We start from the raw sequence: 21,186 nt of genomic DNA, 5'->3' as shown, positions 1-21,186 counted from the left end.
TTCTAAGAGTCCAGATATATTAGTATTTGCATAGACAGGGACTGATTAGGAATTGGCAATAAGGCATTATTTGTGATAGATACTCAATCTTGCAGAGTCTTTCAAGCAAGTTACCAGTAACGTTGATGAGGCAAGGCAGTAGAATGTCTACGTGGAGTTTAGCAAGGCCTTTCACAAAATAACAAATGGTAGGTTTGGAAGATTCACTCACTCGTCTTTCAAGATGAAGTAATAAATTGGATGAGATATTCACTGGGGAAGCCACAGAGTGGTAGTAGATGGTTGCCTCAGTGATTGGTGGCCTGTGACTCATAGTGTGCTGCAGGGATCTGTTGTGGTTTGTCATCTATATCAGTGATCTGAATCACTGATCTAGTGGTTAACTGGATCAGCAAATTTGTGGATGAAACCAAGACTGGGGTTGTAGTGGACAGCAAGGAAGACTGAAAGCTTGCAAAGAGCTGGAAGATTGGTAGATGAAATTTAATTCAGACAAGTGTGAGGTGTTCCAGTTTGGCAGGTCAGACCAGAGTAGGACTTACATAGAGAGCAATAAAGCACGGAGTGGTTTGGTAGAACAGAGGGATCTGGAAACACAGATTTGTAATTCATTGAAAATGATGTCACAGGTAGATATGGTTATAAAGAAACCTTTGGCCAATGGGTCTTCATCAATCAAAGTGTTGAGTACAGGAGTTGAAATGTTATATTGAAGTTGTATAACACATTGTTGAGACCTAATTTGGAGTGTTGTTGCAGGTTTGGGCACGTGCCTACAGGAAAGACATTAATAAGATTGAACGAGTGCAGAGAAAATTGTTTCCAGTTACAGGGCATTTGAACAGGTTAGGACTTTATGCCTACAACACCGAAGATTGAGGGAGATTCGATAGAAGTATACAAAATTATGAAGGGTATAGATAGGGTAAATGCAAGCAGGGTTTTTCCACTGAAGTTGGATGAGACTAGAACTCGAGGTCATGGGTTAAGGGTGAAATGTTTCAGGGGAACATGAGGGGGAGCTTCTTCACTCAGAGGGTGGTGAGAGTGTGGAATGAGCTTCTGGCGGGATGGTGGATGTGGGTCTGATTTCAACACTTCAGTGACATTTGCATTGGTACTAAGATGGGAGGGGTATGGAGAGCTACAGTCTGGGTTCAGGTTGGATTGGACTAGGCAGGTTAACAGTTTGGCACAGACTAAATAGGCTGAAGGGCCTGTTTCTGTGACTCCATAAATGACAGTGCAGACACAATGAAATGAATAGCCCATTGTTCCAATTTCTCACACTGATATGTTTTATCCCCTCATTAAAGATAGAAATACTCGTAAAAATGTTGCATATTTTTCACCCTTTTGAAACTTCTCACTGTTTTCAACATCTGTTAACGTGTGTCACCTATAATGCTCACTAACATTGTTGATCCCACCAAAGGTAACATCAATGGTCACCTAATTCACTATCCTCAGCCTTGACAAGTCTGACATCATCCCATAAAGCTGAAATAAAGTTCCTGAAGCCAAGGGCTATCGAATTCAACATTACACCATCTTAGGCCTTGAACCCTCCAACTCTGCACTAATTACGTAGAATTACAATTTTTTGATGAGTTTCCTCATAACTACATGCTCCTTCCTCAGGGTTCATCCTGTAAAAGCAACATACTATTCCTTTTTCACATCAGTGAGATCCTCCAGGAAATGCCAAATGTGAATGTTTTGCACTTTTTAACTGTTTAACTATGAAGTTGAACTGAGTTAAATAGAAAGAAGGCCAAACATGTGACTGTACCTAATCACCATCATGTGTTGGAACTGTCAATAAGACTCATCAGACTATCCTAGAGTTATACCTCCTGTACCTCATGGTCTTCTACTGCAGTAGACTGTCCAGTTAAAGGGTGTTTTGCACACCACTCTTATAAAGCATGATCACTGGTGCCTTCCAGTCAGTTTGAATCAGTCTGACCATTCTCCTCCACCCTTACTTGTTATTCAGGCGATTTTGCCCACAGAGCTGCCACTCTCTGGATGTGTTTTTTGCACCATTCTTTGTAAATGTTCATGACTGTTGTGTGTGAAACCAGGACATCAGCAGCTCCTGAGAGACTCAGATCACATCATCTGGCACCATCAATCATTCCACAGTCAAAGTCGTTTAGATCACATTTCGTCCCCTTTCTGATGTTCAGTGCAAACACCAAATGAACCCCTTGAACCTCTGAATGCTTTTATTCATTGAGTTGCTGCCACTCAATTGGCTGATTAGATATTGACATTAACAAACAGGTATACAGGTGTGCCTAATAAAGTGGCCACAGAGGGCAGCTTTACCTCATCAAAGAATCATAGATCCAACATGGATCAACAGCAGTGAAAATGGCCCTTCAGCTCAATGACCCATGCTGACCATCAAAATACCCATTAACATCACTTTCTAATCAATCCAGTTGTGATCCTCTCCATCAGATACAGTGAGACAACTCCCCCACATCAGTCTCATCCATTCACCTCTACACATGGCGTAATTTATGGCAGATGATTAACTTACTGACTAGCACATTGCTGGAATGTGGGCAGAAACGGAAGCACTTGGTAGAATCTCACATGGTCATGGGGAGAACATGCAAACTCCACATAGACAGCACTGGAGTTCAGGATTGAACACAGATCTCTGTCTCATCTAGGATTGTAGAAACATGGAGTACTGTAGCACAGAGTGAGCTCTTCAGTCCAGTTGTCCAGACTGAAGAGTATTACCCAAAGGCAGAGTTTGGACAAACTTGTATTGTTTTTTTTAATTATTTTTTGAGCATGAGAGACTGAAGGGAGACCTGATAAAAGTGTATAAACTTTAAGAGGCATAAATAGGGTAGTCAGTGTTTTTTCCAGGTGGAAATGTCAAAATAGTAGAAGGCACTGGTTTAGCTGCGATGGAGAAAGTTTAAAGGAGATGTACAAGGCAAAAATTTTTACACAGAGAGTTTACAGCACCTATGGGAGGTGCTCGGAGGAAGTACTGTGGTAGCATTTAATGGACATTTAGACAGACACCTGAACAGGCAGAAAATGGAAGCAGTGCACCAGATGAGATTAGTGAGATTGGCATTGTGGTTGGTGCAGACAAGGTCCTGCCCTGGGCTTACTTTTCCATGCTCTATGTTCTATGTCAAGCAGAAGTGTATAACAGTTAATACATACATTACCTCTGGCACAGGATACATGTTTATCCGACCATCTGGAAGAGTTGTCCCATGGCAGGGGGTATTGGAAGGAGGAGAACAAGTAGAACAGGCTGTAGCTGATGATGATGTTGTAGTAGATGCTTTGAAGTACTGATAGAATAAATGACAGAATTCCCAAACCTTCAACCACACACAGAGAGAAGTATGTTAGAGCTAAGTAACAGAAACAAGTGGACCAACCACTTTATGGATGAGATTGGCACCAATAGCTTGTTTTTCATTAGTATGACATCAAAAAGCTTCCTGCAACAATTGGTGTAGTTAATTTGCAATATACACTGTTACAAGTTCTTAACTAAATAAAATCCACAAAAGAGTAGATACATTCCAGATAATGTTTTTCACTGATGTTTGAAAGAAGGGTATAGAGCAGGAATTTGCCCAGCCACCTGTACCATCATGACACAGACTGGGTCAGGCTCAGAGTGTAATTGTTCATCTGCACCACCCCAGACGGCATGGCACTCTCTCAGCACCTTCTCTAAGGCTCAGGTATGGAAATTAAATCTGCAATCACAAGAGTACCACTGACTATTCGACACCATCAGAGAACAGAAGTGGGTGTAGCTGCTGTGGATCCAGCCCGGCAGCTCATGAGAGGGAGGACTCTCTACTGGAATGGGTCAATGTTGAATACTGTCCGCTTGAGCCCGGTCCTGATGGAAACAGAAACTTTCCTGGAAATGAAGGCAACAAACATGAATCTGACATCAGGTCTAGCCCTAAGCTCAGGCTGATGCCAGATATGTGCCAGGGACATGCTGGAGTATTTGCCTCTGAGAGAAAGTGTAAGGAGAAGCCGACTGTTAAAATCAACTAAAAGACAAAAAGGAGCATGAACTTAGGTGACTGTAGACTGAGAAAAGGAACGTTTCTCTTTTCTTGAGTCCTCTGAAGAGTCATCTGAATGGCCAACAGTGATGTCTGCCGGGAATGACTGAACTAATATGGTGAGCATTTGATGACAGACGAGAAGAGCTCATTTATCTCAACTGGGCTTGTTGTTTTTATTGCGACAAGCTCAATAACAGACAGAGTGCACCAGCTCAGTGAGAACCAACTCAGTCACATACAGACAGGGGAGGTGATTATTAAACACCTTGGTTACATTCAGGTGCCAGACAATCACACAAGCGAACAGCTGTATAACCATTCGGCATTTCCCAATGGCTGTGCCGAGCTGTGACATGCTGCCGGTGCAGGGTGACGCTAGAACGCCTTGGCGGGGGCTAAAATTGCTTGGTCCCCTCCATCTCTGTGACTGACTTGGCCGGCAACGATGGTGATGTCAGGCGAACGTCCTGCTGAAGGTGCTCCGGCTCCAGCGCCTTTATAAAGGTATGGAGGGCAAGCTTTTCGTCGACCGGGGGAGGGAATGGGGGGTAGCCATGTTGAGTACAGAGTAAAGATCTCCAGGTTTTCTCCTACACGATGCCAGCTACTGCCCAGCTGCTGCCTCATTGCTTCCTCAGATGGCCCCTGCTCAAAATGTCACACTGGCACTGCTATGAGGGCACCGTAGTCACGCCGCTCAGCCGGCACTAGGTTGAGGAGGGCTGCAGGGCATCGTCCTCCAGTGCCAGGACAAGGTGTACCAACATCTTGAAGGGACTCCACCTGTTGTGCCACGTGGCAAATTTGGCTTGAACCAGGCAGCCGGTACCATTGTACCTGGGGAGCTGCAGGCTGGACCTTGTGGTGTCAATTGCTGAGTTCCGTAGATCTTCGTCTTGCTCTGGCAGCTTTGGGCAAGCAGTTGCTGCTTGCCCGTCCTCCCATGGCTGCGGCATGTTGAGCTCCCTGGCACGCCGCGGGCTGTGATGGAGGCAGGTGATGCGCTCTGCCCTACACCAGGTTGGGGAGCTTGGTATACTCATCCCATTGGGGTTTCCTGGGAAGCCACATTTCAGTCTCCCTCTAGGTTGGTGGCCTGTCTTCAGGAGTCCGGCCCAAGGTTGTGGGGGGAGGCATACTACTCTGTTCTCGACTTACTCCCCGGGTCTTAAGGAGCTTCATCTGATGTCATAAGACCATGAAACCATAAGACATCGGAGCAGAATTATGCCATTCAGCCCACCGAGTCTGCTCTGCCATTCCATCATGACTGACCCCAGATACCACTCAACCCCATACACCTGACTTCTCACCACATCCTTTAATGCCCTCACCAATCAGGAAACAATCAACTTCCACCTTAAATATACCCACAGACGTGGCCTCCACCGCAGTCTGTGGCACAGCATTCCACAGATTCACTACTCTCTGGCTAAAAAAGTTCCTCCTTACCTCTGTTGCCCCTCAATTCTGAGGCTGTGCCCTCAGGTTCTGGATACCCCCACCACAGGAACATCCTCAGCACATCCACCCTATCTAGTCCTTTTGACATTCGGTAGGTTTCAGCGAGTTCCCCCTGAATTCCTCTAAATTCCAGTGAGTACAGACCCAAAACTGCCAAATACTCCTCATATGTTAACCCATTCATTACCAGAATCTTTTATTTTGCTGTCAATTTCTGACCCCATTCCTGACACCAGCGTGGTAAGCATTTGGACCATGATGACAGATGAGAAGAGATCATTTATCTCAACTGCTGTTTTTATTTAGTGACAAACACAATAACAGAGAGAGTGCAACAGCTCAGTGAGAACTAACTCAGTCACATACAGACAGGGGAGGTGATTATTATGCATCCTGGTTACAGTCAGGATGGCCACAAACACACAGGCAAATAACCATGTAGCCCAAACAAAAATAAATTAACTCAAACATCTCACCATAATCCTACTGAACCCACACACCACAAATGCATTTTAAAACAGGAAACAATAAGTAATGCTGGCCGCTAGGAATGCTGGGGTGAGCTGTCAACCGTGCCCCCGAGGCACTACAATATCATTCCTTTGTCATACACTATTCTAATAGAATTACCAACTGCTAGGGGTGAAGCTTTTTAATAATAAGCAGTAAAACAAAATAAACTGCTCAAGAGAATCAGCTAATCAGGCAGCATCTATGGAAAGCAATAGACAGTCAATGCTTTGAGCAGAGGCATTTCATCATAAAGCCAGGCATTGTGGCTTGTAAACCCCTAACACTGAAAGTAACCAACACAGTCATGATTGCAGGAATATTGGAAGAAATAACCTAGGATGGGATAAGAGATGAATGTTTATCAATCTAGTAATCCCTCCTGTTTGATTCTGTTCCACAATGGTTGCAGGAAGTCTGGTTTATCTTCACCCAGTCAGGAAAATAACTTGGTTATATGGCTACAAAAGCAAACTACTGCAGATGCTAGAATCTAAAATAAAAGATTAATAGCTGAAAATACACAGCAGATCAGGCTATGCCCGTTCAGGCAGAAATAGGTAACATTTCTGGTGGACGACAGCTCATAGCAGAGAATGAAAAATCTGGTTCTCTCTTTTCAGAAGTTGTGAGATAAACTACTATGTCTTGTTGTCTGTCCCGCAGAAGGGTCTCAGCCCAAGATGTTGACTGCTTGTTCATTTCCATAAATAGATTCAATAGGTATTATTAATGTCAAAGAAATGTATACAATATACACCCTGAATTTCTTTTCCTTTGTAGACATCCATGAAAACAGAGGAGTGTCTCAAAGAATGAATGCTGGCTGACCTGTTGATTTCCTCCAACATTGGGTGTGTGTTACTCTGGATTTCCAACATTTACAGAATCTCTTATGTTTATATCTATTTCTGTTTTTTATATAACCATTGTGGTTAGATACAGTATCTAATGTTAGCCTCTTGTTAACTTTACTGATGTGCTGTCTCCCTGACTAGGCATCACTAGGTCTCACTGTTTCCATTCTCATCTGGCTAATGGCTGCCATGTTGTAGGCAAAAGCGATGAGGACTGAAACTCATTTGACTTCTGAATGAGTGAGTCTCGTGCCTGCCTGGCACAGGCAATGTGGCTCTGGTGCACTGGGCATCTCATTATAGCAAAGCTGCTCACTACCAATGGCTGTAAATGTTCCTTGACCGTTCTGATGGGCACCATGGGACCTTGCCTGATTTGGATAGTTACAGAGGCTAGGCCAGCACAAGATTGGAGGTGGGATGTTCCATAATATATGGGAAAAGAAACAGTTAACTGGGTTGGTCAGGAGTTTTAACATTAACTCTGTTTCTCCTTCTATAGATGCTGACTGATTTGTTGAGTGTTTCCAGGATTTTCTGCTTTTAGGTAAGTTTTCCAGCATCTGTGGTGTTTTGGTTTGATTCTTATAATGTGTCACTGTTTCCATGGAGATCTATGGTGTAGTCGTTATGTGCAGGGTTCTCAAGTTGTTTAATGCTCCCAAAGATCCCGTACCCAGTTGTGCTTCTGAACTTACATAATATCCTAACTTTCCAAAGGTGCATGTTAGTCCTCCACAAACCTGCTCTGTCCATGGAGACTACACTGGCTGAAGTGGAAAAGCCCTATTTACCTGCAGGACCTTGTCCGTCAACAGGCCCTTCTTCATCTGGAGGGCTTTGTATCTCCTGTCATATGGGTGGGGAAAGCAAGCCCCACCCACAAGCCAGCTGTGACAGGCAGAAAAACATTGCCCTCTGTCAGAGACAACAAGTTCTTTAGGAGCTTCAGGATGTCCCAGTATGCAAAACAATTAAAAATGAAGTATTTAAACATGTAAAATATAATGAAGTTTTTAACAAAAATGTAAACCATCTACATACATTTAAAACATATTTAAATATTTAAAACATTAGGGAAATACAACAATTAAAAATCTAGTGCTCTCCTTTGCAGCCCTGAGATTTCAATGCAAATGAAGATGCTCGTGAATGCTGTGCCAACATTACAATTCTCGTACAACCTCCCCTGTGCGAAGGCTGCATAATTCACTCTACTGAAAGACTCATCATAGCAAAGCACCACAAAGGGTCAGCAGTTGGAAAGTTCATGGGTCAGAGTCCGGACCTGCTGGTGTCCTTGCTGGTAAGTGCTGATTACCCAAAAGCTCAGTTGTATTGTCTACACATTAACCTTGTAGGATGGGCACAACTTTCCACACTTCCAGAGGTCCCAGACTGGCAAACTGTCCCAAAGCAGTTTCCAGGAAGACCAGTGGCATTCCAGCAACTGCCATCATGATTGCGTAGGGAATGAGGAAAGCCCCTGGAAAACAGAGAACAGCAGGGTAAGACAGCAGCATTGATATTAAGGTGATCAGTATGAAAGTGGAATTTATTGAATCCAACCAATTATCACCACGTTCAATATAAAGTGGAACCTAGTTTCTCTCCTCAATTCTTCGTCATTTGTGAAACATGAGACAATGATGCATCCGGGCAGTTGATCGCAATGCTGTTCCATTTCCAATCACACTGGACAGCCTCCAAACTATGCACAGGTGAGTACACTTCAGAGGGGTGTCAGAGGGTAGCTGCATATGTGATCCCAGCCCAGAGCACAATGTGTACACATATCAGCTTCAAATTACGTTGTGTTATCCAGTGATAAGTATCAACCAAAATAGCCAGGAGGCTGACAGGAGATCTCTGGGATGGGTTATTGGGCACTGCACTGCAACATCTCCAACACTGAGGCATGCACTCAGCCTACTCCACAGCTTCAACCAACGCTTTGTCCAGAGATCTGTGGAGTGAGTCTCATGCCTACACATTCCGGGTGCGATCAGTCTGTGTGGATGATGCAGAAGCAGGGGCAGGAAGCATGTGTTCCCCCAAATGCACAGCTTCCTCAGGATAACTAGGTGGATGGGAAATTTGTCCCTTGCACTGTTTATCAGATTCACATGAATTTTGAGGCTGGTTTATTGGTGTGGGGGGGGGGGGGTGGGGGTCCACCAGGGAACAAACAGCTTGCTTGCAAAACTAGATTAATGAAGTGTACAATCACCAGTGGCACAAGGTTCGGCACGGACTAGAAGGGCCGAGATGGCCTGTTTCCGTGCTGTAATTGTTATGTGGTTATAAGGTGAAGACACCTTCCATCACCTCAACAGCTCAGCAATAATCACCCACATTTTCAGTCATCCCTTTGCGGTTTGTTGCCTTGTAATGAGTGTTCAGTTCAGAAAGGGAGATACCTTTGTGCTCCCTTCAAACACACACTCCACTTGTTTGGATCCCGTGTTTTACCTCCTCCATTCTTGTACACCAGGTAAGGGAAACGCCAGAGGTTTCCCAGCCCCACAGTGAAGCCAACCACTGACAACACATAGTCAGCCTTCAATGACCAGTTTCCTCGCACCAAGTTCTCATCTGTTGATTCCAAATTCTCGTCCTCCTGCTGACGAAGAAAGAATAAGTGGGAGGGTGGACCTTGGCAAGTACAACTGAGGAAGCTAACAGAGGCTGGCTGATACCATCAGAATACCATTGTTTTTTGCCTCTCTTTTAGCCAGACGTGCAGTCCTTAGGTGGAGAGATGCTGCCCCACCCACTCATGCTCAATGGCTCAGAGACATTATGTCCTGCTTAGACCTTGAAAAGATTTGTTATTCACTTCTTAATTCGGACATAAAGTTCCAAAACGTGTGGGGACCTTTACTTGAATATTTTCATAATTCCCATTTAGATTAAGGGTGCATCCCTCCCTCTTTTCTTTTGCATTTAAATCCCTTATTTCCTGCTTATTATGGTTAAGATCTACATTTTTTAATGTATAAACATATTATAGTTTAGGTAGTAGGCAATATACCTTCTATTTATAAATACAGCTCTGTGGTGAAAAAAGTTCTAATTAACTTTTTTATATATCGTAAGGTTGGCTTGGAGTTGGGTAGTGGGAGGGTGGGGTGGTAACTAACTTTACATGATTCCACTATAGGTGCTTTTCTTAATTGTTATGAATTGTACATTTGATACGTTTGTTTTGCATTGTATAAACCTTTTTTTTGTTTAGTCGCATTGTAGAAATTCATTAAAAAATTATTTAAAAAAGAATAAGACTGCAAGGGCTAACCAACCCAGTCATGTGCACAGCTAAGGTAGAATGAAAGACTTGCTTACAGTATCATCACAAGCACACAACAGACAGAATATAACTTATACATGCAGTGAAGAAAGGGAGAAGAAAAAGAGGGGGCTTTGGAGTTACAAAACAGAATGCTGCTGATCCTGGGGGAGCAGGGTGTTGGAGAAGCTACTGCCCATTATGAAAAAAGTGCAGAGAGGGGAGTGTGTACACTGTGTGCTGGCAGTGGTAGATAAACGACAGCAGAGGGAAGGCATAAACTGCTTGAGGAACTCAGTGGCTGAAGGAAAAGGGAGGGTTAATGGTTCAAATCATGACTGCGGCTACATCCACACTAGACCGGATAATTTTGAAAACGCCAGTTTCGGATAAAAACAATAGGTGTCCACGTTATGCGTTTTTGAAAATATCTCTATCCACACTGAAACAGAGATTTCAGCGAATCTCCTCCTCCTGCGTACGTGCAGGACACATCTACTGAAAACAAGCGACGTGTTTGGTGTCGAATCTCACCATAAAAGTGCGCATTTGTGTAGTTACAGACTAGAATTTAAAACGACGGGCCGCTGTTGGCTCTCGCGCGGGAGGACTTAAAACTAAAAAAAAAATCAAATACTGGAGCGTATGGAGGCAACCGACAGGGAGTTCATGGACAGATTGACCCGGCTGATGACAAACGTTGAAAAACTGACTAACTCTGTTGCATTAATAAAGCACCTTTTTAAATGTATAAAACATGTCTGCATCAGTGTTATTTTGTATTTCCATACAATGTTACATTAGGCTGTTATACATCTATTGTCAGAGAAGTACTTGCACAAATAGGTAAACCACCTTCATACGAGCAAGGACAGAAAACGGCAAAGTGAGTACAGTATACTTATCTATTCAGTAAATTATGGGTCAAAGTATTTGGTGAGTACATTTCTAACTCTTTTGGCTTCAGTCTCATTGCCATCTGTTCTGAAATTGTTAGGTTGCGTTCAAGAAAACAATGAAATAGCACGCTGCCGCCTGATAGCGTTTTCAAAAGTCTCCAGTTACTCCGTCCACACTAAGCTGCCTGAGCAGCATTTTCAAAAATATCCACCTTGGAAATTGTTTCTGAACAGCTCTGGTATCGGGGGACAAAAACGCCGTTTTAGTGTGGACGGAGGGTAAAAATGAAGAGAAAAAGTTTTGGTTACAGATTTATCCGGCGTAGTGTGGATGCAGCCTGCGAATCAGTACTCAGAGTGTATAGTTGAAGAGGTGAAGGGAGGGGGAAGGGGTGAAACAGGAGGGGTAGGTGACAGGTGAAGGGATATTGTGGTGAGGGAGGGATGAGAAAGGTGAACTAAGGAAGCAAGACACAGGATGGACTAGAGATAGTGGGAAAGGCTCGTAGTGGGATAGTGGGTTACATAAAAATAGAAAAATAAACATTCATACACTGGGTTGGGTGTGACCCTAGGTGTTGTTCCTCTAATTAAAGATGTTCTTGGGGGACGGGATAAGACCACATCATAAATACCTCAAAGGAAATGCGGCGAAACAAGTGGTAACAAGCCTTGACATAAAGCATCTGTTAATGGTTCTTTACTTGGACAGATAATCTGGCAAAGAATAAGCAGGAACTCATAACTGAGGGTCTCCACCGGGGGATGATACTAAATTGAATTTGGAAGATTTTGCAAAGGCAACATTGATGACATCCTTGCAGTTGTTGAGGTCCTTGCTGAGAAGATGAAGGCCTCAGAAGCACAGAAGATCACCACTGCTTGGAGGACCATGGGATTTGTGTCAGGTCTGAGGCCATAAATGTCAGTGGGAGGTGTTGATAAATCTTCAGGAAGCAGTCCTTGTTCTTCAGGGACATATTGTAGAGTTATAAAGACATACAGCTTGTAAATAAGTGTTTTGGCCCAACTCGATCATGACAACTGTGTTGCTCAGCGAGCTAGACCAATCTGCCTGTGTTTGACTCATTAGCCCTGAAAACTTTTCTTATCCTGTACTTATCTAATTGGTGTTTAAGCGTTGTCAATGTGCCACCTCAAGGGCAATTTCTGGCAGATCATTCCAAATACGCACCACCTTTTGCATGAAGAAGCTGCCCCTGTTTTTCTTTTTAAATCTCTCACCTCCTTTAACAAACATATGCCCTCTTGTTTTTTTTTATTACTTCCTCCTTAGAGAAATGACTACGTGCTTTCACCCTGTCTATACCCCCCCCCCCCAACTCCATGGTCTTATATAGCTTTTACAGGTCACCCCTCAGCCTCCTATATCCCATGGAATAAAGTCGCAGTCTACACAACCACTGCTTGTAACTCAGGCCCCCAAGTCCAGACAACACTTTATTTCCATTTTGGCAATATTTCATATGAGGACAGTGTTATACTTGCAGAAGGCCAGGCCTTTCCTTTGTCGGCTTTGAGTGTCTTATGCATTGGTGAATGAGGCAACAATGACTTGGAGGTCAGAATCAAAGACGCACAATATCTTAGAGCTGTGATAGTCATTGAACAGCTTCCCACCAGTTCCATTCATTAGCTGCAGTCGAGCAGGGAGATTGGCTTGGACAGATATTTAGTGGGAAAAGCACAAGAGGTCCATCAGCACTAACACACAAAGTGCTGGAGGAACAATGAATAAACTGTCAATGTTTCAGACCAGGTCCCTTCTTAAGGACTGAAAGGAAGGGGGAAGACACCAGAATAAAAAGTGTATGTGGGGGGGGGGGAAGGAGGATAGCTAAAAGGGGATAGGTGAAGACAAGTAGGTAGAAAAGGTAAAGGGCTGGAGAAGAAGGTATCTGATAGGAGAGGACTGTGGATCATCGGAGAAAGGGACAAAGGAGGGGATCCGGGGGATGGGATAAGTAGGTGAGGAGAAGAGGTAAGAGGCCAGAGTAGAGAATAAAAGAAGAGAGAAGGGGAGGGAATTTTCTTACTGGAAGAAAAAAGTGATGTTCATGCCATCAGGTTGGAGGCTACCTTGACAGAACATGAGGAGTGCTCCCCCACCCTCATCATGGCAGAAGAAGAGGCCATGGATCAACAAGTTGGAATGGAAATAGAGATATGAATTAAAATATTTGGCCACTGGGAAATTCTGCTGTTGGTGGATGAAGCAGAAGTGCTCATCAAAGCCATCTCCTAATTTACGTCAAGTTCACCAATGTAGAGTAGGCCACATCAGGAGCACCAAATACAGAGACAATGGGCCTACCCAGACAGTCAGGTTTGTGGATCTTGGGTAGGAGGTAGAAAATGCAGTGCAGTGTAAGGTAACTATGAGTTTGGCAGCAGTGGATGGGAGATTTCCAGAGCTGATGAGGTTAGTGATGTGTTGGAAACAATTTTCTGATGGTCCACAATGGGGTCTTTTTCAAGGTATAGGTAAGAGGAGGTGTCTGAGTCGCTGCCAGGACTCAGCTAGGTAGAGGTCAGTCTGCCACACTGCATCAACACCTCCTTTGTCTGCAGGACTGGTGTGCAGAGAGTGCAGGGCAGTGCATTCAGAGGGGGTAATATTTGAGGAGAGGCAAGGAGTGCTGAAGACAGAATGATTGATGTTTCATCAGCAATGGGAGACAAAAAGACTCAGAGCAGGTAGTGAACAAGAATGGTGTGTCCAAGGAGAGAAGGAGGGTTGGAGATGGGAAAAGGGGTCTTTCGTCCCAGATGGGGAGATGTTGCCAAAGAAGTGGGCTCGCAGATGGAGGCGACGGAAGAAGAGCTCTGTGTTGTGAGGAACGCGGAGCTCGCTGATGTGTGGGCAAAGGGGAACAAGGGTAAGGACCTTGCTGAGGACAGAACTTTTGCTTCATAGAGGGGAAGGTCAGAAGGAATGAAGATACAACAGGGATTAGAGCTAGGATCAGTTGGGGAAGGACAGCTGGTGACATCAGAGAAAGGGAGAGGGTTAGGGTGTTCAGGGAAGATAGGATGGAGGAAGATTGAGGATATGAGGGCCCAAGAGATGATTAGAGAACTTGATAGAGAGTGGTGATGGGGAAAAATCCTACATTGATTTAGGTCCTTCCACACTAACTCTGACCCTTCCACACAGCCAACACTGTACACATCTCAAGGAGTCACCCTGCTGAAAGCCAGAAACTTATGTGAACTTGTTAAGGACAGGGAGCTGACTTTGAAGAACTCTTTAGCCAAGCTTGTGTCCCGAAAGCAGATGCCCTTGACTTAGTTCCACAACGAACTACCAAGGCCAGCCTCACTATTGCTTCTGAGCAGCAAGAAACTGAAAGGAAAACTTGTCAACTGAAGATGAACCAGACCTCAGGAACAGACAAAATCTCTGCTAAATTTCTGAACATTGTTAGACAGGAATTTTAGCCACAAATTGATAACTTTGTCTTCCCCAATCCCCATGAGGGAATAGGATTATCATATGAGAAACATCTAGCAGCTCTTGGACTGTATTCCCTGCAGTTCAGGAGAATGGGGGGATCTCACAGAAACATTCCGAATGTTAAATGGACTGAACAGATTAGATATGGCAAAGTTATTTCCCATGGTAAGGATTCTAGGATGAGGGCACAACTTCAGAATTGAAGAACGTCTTTTTAGAACTGAGATGCGGAAAAATTACTTTAGTCAGAGGGTGCTAAGTCTGTGGAACTTGTTGCCGCACACGGCTACGGAGATGAAGTTATTGGGTGCATTTAAAGCAGAGATAGATAGATTCTTGATTAGCCAAGGCATCAAAGGGTGTGGGGTGAAAGCAGGGGAGTGGGGATGACTGGAAGAATTGGATCAGCCCATGATTGAATGGCAGAGCAGACTTGATGGGCCAAATGGCCTGCTTCTGCTCCTATGTCTTATGGTCTTATAATCTAGGGATCCAATCAAATAGTTCAGCATCTCTTTCAATGAAAGAGACATGTCCGACTATTATAACAGAGTGGACTCTCTGTTGTTCAATGCAGGGAAAATGATTGCTGGAGTTCCCAGCACCCACTTCCTTCCAGTGCACTGAAACACCATGCGGGATTTGTCCATCCAGAGGTCTACTGGACATGATCTTTTAACTGCCTGATATCTTAAGTTGCACCTCAAGGATACATACTTAATCCAATGCTGTACTCTCTCTACACTCAGGACTGTAAGGCTAAGCACAGCTCAATTTATCAATTTGCAGATGACACCAGTGTGTTGGTGAAATCTGATATGGTGACAAGGAGACATACAGAAGTGAGATAGAGCAGATGGGTTGAGTGGTGTTGCAAAAACAACCTTTCACTCTGCACCAGCAGATCGAGGAATTGACAATGGACTTCAGGAAGGGGAGGAAAGATGAATATGCACCATTCAGCACTGAGAAGTCAATGGTGGAGAGGGTGGATAGCTTTAAGTTCCCCAGTGACAACATCCATATAAATCTGTCCTGGGCCCAACACGTTGATGGAGTCCCAACAAAGACATGCCAGTGTGGTTCTACTTCACTAGGAGTCTGAGCAGATTTGGTACAACACTGAACACTGTTGTAAATTTCTGTAGACATACACGCAGACACATCCTGACTGGTTGCATCACAGCTGGTATGAAGGCTCCAGTGCACAGGGTCACAAGAGGCTGCAGAGAGTTGTAGAAACAGCCAGCTGCATCGCGGGCACAGCCCTCCCTCCCCATATCTTCAAGGAGACAGTGTTCAGCATTGAGGACCTTCACCATCCCAGGCATACCCTCTTATTGTCAGGGAAGAGGTACAGGAATGTGAATTCCTGCACTTAGTGATACTGAAACAGCCACTTATACTCCATCAGATTTCTGAACGATCCATGAACCTATGAACTCTACCCCATCATTGAGTTTTTCATTTATTATTGATATTGTAATTTATATTAATTTTATCTCTTTGCTCTGTGCTTCTGTTGCAAAACAACACATTTCACGTCATATAATACAGTGATAATAAACCTGATTCTGATAAAGAGAAATGCAGTGAGCATTTTCAGTTATAGTGCGTGGCCTTTCCTGGCCTCTTTAAAGATTTTGCTCCATCATTTGAGGAGACTGGGGAGCATTCCTCTTGTGTTTGGTTGCCCATGAAAGTTTATCTCAGTCACGATACCATGCAAGCTGGGTTGTTATCAATAAAACCACAACTGAGTCAGTCACAGTGCAGCTTCGTATCACCAATAGAATCATGATAATCCATAATAAAAACCATAACAGAATCAATAAAAGACTGTAACCAACAGAACAAACAATCAAACTGCAAATACAAAAGAAGAAAAAAAAATAATAAATAAACAAGCAATGAGAACCTGAGGTAACCAGTCATTGAAAGTGAGTCCATAGGCTGTGGAAACAGTGCAGTGATGGGTGAGTGAAATTATCCCCACTGGTTCAAGAGTGTGATGGTGGAGGGGAAATAGCTGTTCCTGAGCCTGGTGGTGTGAGTTCTGAGGCTCCTGCACCACCTTTCTGAGGGCAGCAGAGAGGGGAGCATGGCCCAGGTGGCAGGGATTTTTGATGATGGGTAATGCTTTCCTGTGACAGTGCTCTGTGTAAATGTGCTCAATGATGGGAAGGGTTTTACCCATGTTGGACTGGGTCATATCCACTACTTTTTGTAGATTTTTTTTGTTCTAGGGCATAAGTGTTTCCATCCCAGGCTGTGATGCAACAAGTCAATATATTCTGTCAAATTTTTAGATGTCACGCCAACTCTTGACAAATTTCTAAGGAAGTAGAGGTGCTGCTGTGCTTCCTTTGTAATTGCACTTACATATTGGGCCCAGGTCAGATTCTTTGAAATGATGACACCCTGGAATTTAGAGTTGCTGATCCTCTCTGATTCCCCCAATGAGGATCAATTGATGGACCTCCGCCTTCCTCCTCCTGAAGCTCCTTGCTGTCTTGCTGTCATTGAGTGAGAGATTGCTGTTGTGGCACCACTCAGCTAGATTGTCAATCTTTTCCTACATGCTAAGTCATCACCACCTTTGATTTGGTCTATGCCAGTGGTGTCATCAGCAAACTTAAACATGGCATTGGAGATGTGCTTAGCCTCACAGTCATAAAAGTTTGCAGAACTGAAGTATCACCTGTTTCTCTTTCTACAGATAAAGTCTGACCTGTTGAGTTTTTCCAGCATTTTGTGTATTAGTTATCATAGATATTCAGTTTAAGACCATCACATGGTGAGACATGCTCCAACCTGTCAGTCACTGATGCAGAAGTTTGATCTCCCAGCTTGGGTAATAGTTTTTCAGTAGCTATCCCAACAAGACCTCAAAGTTTATTCTACTTTTCCTGATACTTCTAAACACCAGGTAAATCTGTACAATTTCTGCTCAAGCCATGTCCTTCCAGAACTCTTTCCAGTAATGGTACTGAGACATATAATTTCATTTTACATCAGGGTAGTGGCTTGTCTCACAATAATTTCTGAGTCATTAGAGCAACCCTAACCCTCCAAAATGCACCATCACTCCGTTTCAGACTCAGCATATATTATGTTGGAAAAATACAAATGGGTCCAAAATGTGTTTCTCCTATTTGTAATCTGACTGAAGCAGAGAAAGTTTAAATGTTATTGTGATATAGGAGGAAGCTATTCAGATTACAAAGGCCAAAGTCGTTCTCAGAGTAATCCCAGTTTATTTCTCTGTACATTATTCTGTGTCAGATGGCCACCAACTCTCTCCCACCACAATTTCTATTTTCCCATGACATAGGAGTTATTTGGTCCATTGATCCTAGGAAACAGGGGAATCACATCCTCCCACTTTAAATCCACCTACACAAGTGGGAATTTAAAGAGGTCAATTACCTTGCCAAGTCACATATCTTAGGAGCACCAGGAGAAAACCCACACAGTTGTCGGGAGAGCATGGAAACTCCACACAGACAGTGTCAGAGATCAGGATTGAACCTAGGTCTGGTGAGCTCTGAGGCAGCATCTCCACCTGTTACACTATTGTGTCACCCTCAGTTTACTAAATGCTTTAGATTATAACTGTATTGAATGAAGTTACTTACCAATTCTTCTACTGGAGTTACTTTGTTAAAATAGTTTAAGCTGGGAAATTGAAAGAACATATTTATGGGAAGAGCAAAATAATCACAGGGCCAGGAACAAAGGAAGGTTTACTGCCTTAGAATTGAATCTTAGGGTTACTTCACCAAATACTTAGGTCCACATTAGATCTCCCTTCAGCAGTCTGTTCAAAATGTAAGCTCATACAGGACCATTAAATCCGGCTAACAGACCAAGTTCTGCCTTAGGACTGGCTTCTACAAACCAAAAGCATTTGGATGTGATGCACTGAACACGGGCACATTACACAGAGGAGTTTGTTTACTGTTGGAGATTGGAACATTGGTTTTGAAATGGCAGTGTTCTAGAACATGGGGGGAGCTGAAAATTTCAGGCCTTCTGGATGTCGAGGGAAGTGAATGCATTTTCCTCTGCATTAGATGATGACATATAGAACCAACTTGGAACATTGCTGGAGGAACTCAGTCTGTTGACCAGCATCTGTGGGGGGAAGAGGAATTATCGATGTTTTGGGTTGAGTTTCTGCAGCAGAACCACTGGATGTTGTTGTCTCCCACATTCATGCCTCCCCCCTCCACACACTCAGAACTTCTTGTCTCAAGTCCACAAACAGCTGTCTACCTCAGCTACAGACATGGGTAACCTGTCCATGTCCTTGCCTTGTATGTATCCTAGTACAGAAGGGGCCTACTGTGTCCATACTAGTTCACGGGAGAGAAATCCAATCAGTCTCATTGCACCCTCCTCATTCCCCTGTAACACTGAACCTATTCTCCCTCACACTTGCCCATCAGCTCCCCTTTTGGTTGCTTTCACTAGTAATCTACATTAATGGTCAAATCAATAATTAGCAGGAGGCAGGGACCACTGAACGTGTCAGCACATGCTATGGAATGTGGGAAGAAGTCCACACAGTGACTGTAAACTCCATATTGTCAGCATCCAAGGTCAGGATTGAACCAGAGTCCCTGGAGGGTCTGAAGCAGAAGCTTCTGTGTCACTGTTAACAGACTTTGAACTAGTCATTCAAAATATTGCAAGGTGTGGCCTTGGGAGGAACTTGAAGCCACTCAGACAACTGTGATCTGTTGCACTTAGGAGAGTTAAATCAGGCCAAGACTTACACAGTGAATGGTGGTGTCCCGGGGTGTGTTGTAGAACAGAGACATAGGGGTACAGATATATAGTTGAAAAAAGCCATTTGGCATTCTTGCTTTCTTTGGTCAAATTACTGAGTACAGGAGTTGAGACGCCATGTCACAACTCTACAAGACCACACATAGAATTCTGGTTGCTCACCTATAGGAAGGATGTCAGGGGTTCAGAGTTCAAAGTAAATTTAATATCATAGTTCATATTTGTCACCATATGCTGCCCTGAGATTCATTTTCTTGCAGGCATTCACAGTAGAACAAAGAAATACAGTGCAGTAAAGATGGAGAATGTCACGAGGCCTGGGTGGTGGGAGTTATAGAGTGAGACTGGAAAGGATGTAATATTTTTCCCTGGGTGTAGGAGGCTGACAATTGACATCATAAAGATTTATAAAATCATGAATGGGGTAGATACAGTATGATAGATGGTCACAGTCCTGTTCCCAGATTAAAGGGAGTCTAAAATTACAGGATATGGATTTAAGGTGAGTGGGGAAAGATTTAAAAAGAGGACCAGAGGGGCAAGTCTTTCACACAGTTGTGGGTACATGGAGCAAGCTGCAAGAGGAAGATATGGAGGTGGTAAAAGACAGTGATTCTGTGATTAGTGTGGGTTCATGCCTGCTGCATCCACCTCCACTGCTCTCAGTTTCACAGTTGCTTTGTTCTGCCTCCTCTTTGAGGTCAGGTGGATGTTCTCACCTCTCAAGGTAAAACAAGCCCCAGTACACAATACTGTTATAAGTAGCCATACTATCATATCAAATGCCTTTTAATATTAATATTTAATCATTTCATCTGGGCCAAAGTGTCAGGCCTGCACATACAGGCTCCCCGTCTCCATCCAGCTTACAGGAGTTGTTTCCAACTCATCACATGCAGCCTATTTAAACCCAACTCCCAAAAACAATCCTTGAACAATATTTGTTTACTAACCAGCCTCAACCAGTTGCTCCTAACCTGCAGTTACCTTGTTGCCTTGTTGTGTTAAATATCTGTTCTCTCTTGTTTTGTGGCCCCTCATGATTTGTTATTTTGCAGTATATTAGTAAAGTTGTGTGTACTGCTAAATTGTCTCTGATGCTCTGCTTTTAGTAGAACATCTGCTGGACAATGCTGAGGATGTTCTATGAGTCTGTGGTGGCCAGTGCTATCATGTTTGCTGTTGTGTGCTGGGGCAGCAGGCTGAGGGTAGCAGACACCAACAGAATCAACAAACTCATTTGTAAGGCCAGTGATGTTGTGGGTGTGGAACTGGACTCTCTTACTGTGGTATCTGAAAACAGGATACTGTCCAAGTTGCATGCCATCTTGGACAATGTCACCCATCCACTCCATAATATACTGGTTAGGCACAGGAGTACATTCAGCCAGAGACTCATTCCACCGAGATGCAACACTGAGTGTCATAGGAAGTCATTCCTGCTTGTGGCCATGAATGACTACATTGCCAAAGTGCTACAGCAAGGCTTTGTTTATCCATCCCAGTCTCCAGCCGGTGCAGCGTTCTCCGTTTATCCATCCCAGTCTCCAGCCGGTGCAGCGTTCTCCGTTTATCCATCCCAGTCTCCAGCTGGTGCAGCGTTCTTCATTTATCCATCCCAGTCTCCAGCTGGTGCAGCGTTCTTCATTTATCCATCCCAGTCTCCAGCTGGTGCAGCGTTCTCCGTTTATCCATCCCAGTCTTCAGCTGGTGCAGCGTTCTCCGTTTATCCATCCCAGTCTCCAGCTGGTGCAGCGTTCTCTGTTTATCCATCCCAGTCTCCAGCCGGTGCAGCGTTCTCCGTTTATCCATCCCA

The 21,186-nt window shown here is 43.9% G+C and overlaps 1 protein-coding gene across 1 annotated transcript in view; it reads right to left on the bottom strand.

The window, feature by feature from the left end:
• Window positions 1–20,948, bottom strand: part of LOC132397645 (sodium- and chloride-dependent neutral and basic amino acid transporter B(0+)-like) — a 47,770-nt gene extending 26,822 nt beyond the window's left edge. Inside the window, exons 1-4 of the mRNA XM_059976414.1 lie at window positions 20,839–20,948; window positions 9,383–9,579; window positions 8,265–8,396; window positions 3,207–3,365 (exon numbers count right to left, since the gene is read on the bottom strand). Coding sequence (XP_059832397.1) covers window positions 3,207–3,365; window positions 8,265–8,396; window positions 9,383–9,579; window positions 20,839–20,948 — 598 coding nt within the window. The remainder of the gene's footprint in view (window positions 1–3,206; window positions 3,366–8,264; window positions 8,397–9,382; window positions 9,580–20,838) is intronic.
• Between the last annotated feature and the right edge of the window lie 238 nt (window positions 20,949–21,186).

Source organism: Hypanus sabinus, chromosome 8, assembly GCF_030144855.1.
Source record: "Hypanus sabinus isolate sHypSab1 chromosome 8, sHypSab1.hap1, whole genome shotgun sequence".
Taxonomy (NCBI): Eukaryota; Metazoa; Chordata; class Chondrichthyes; order Myliobatiformes; family Dasyatidae; genus Hypanus; species Hypanus sabinus.
This window is presented reverse-complemented; position numbering and strand designations above follow the sequence as displayed.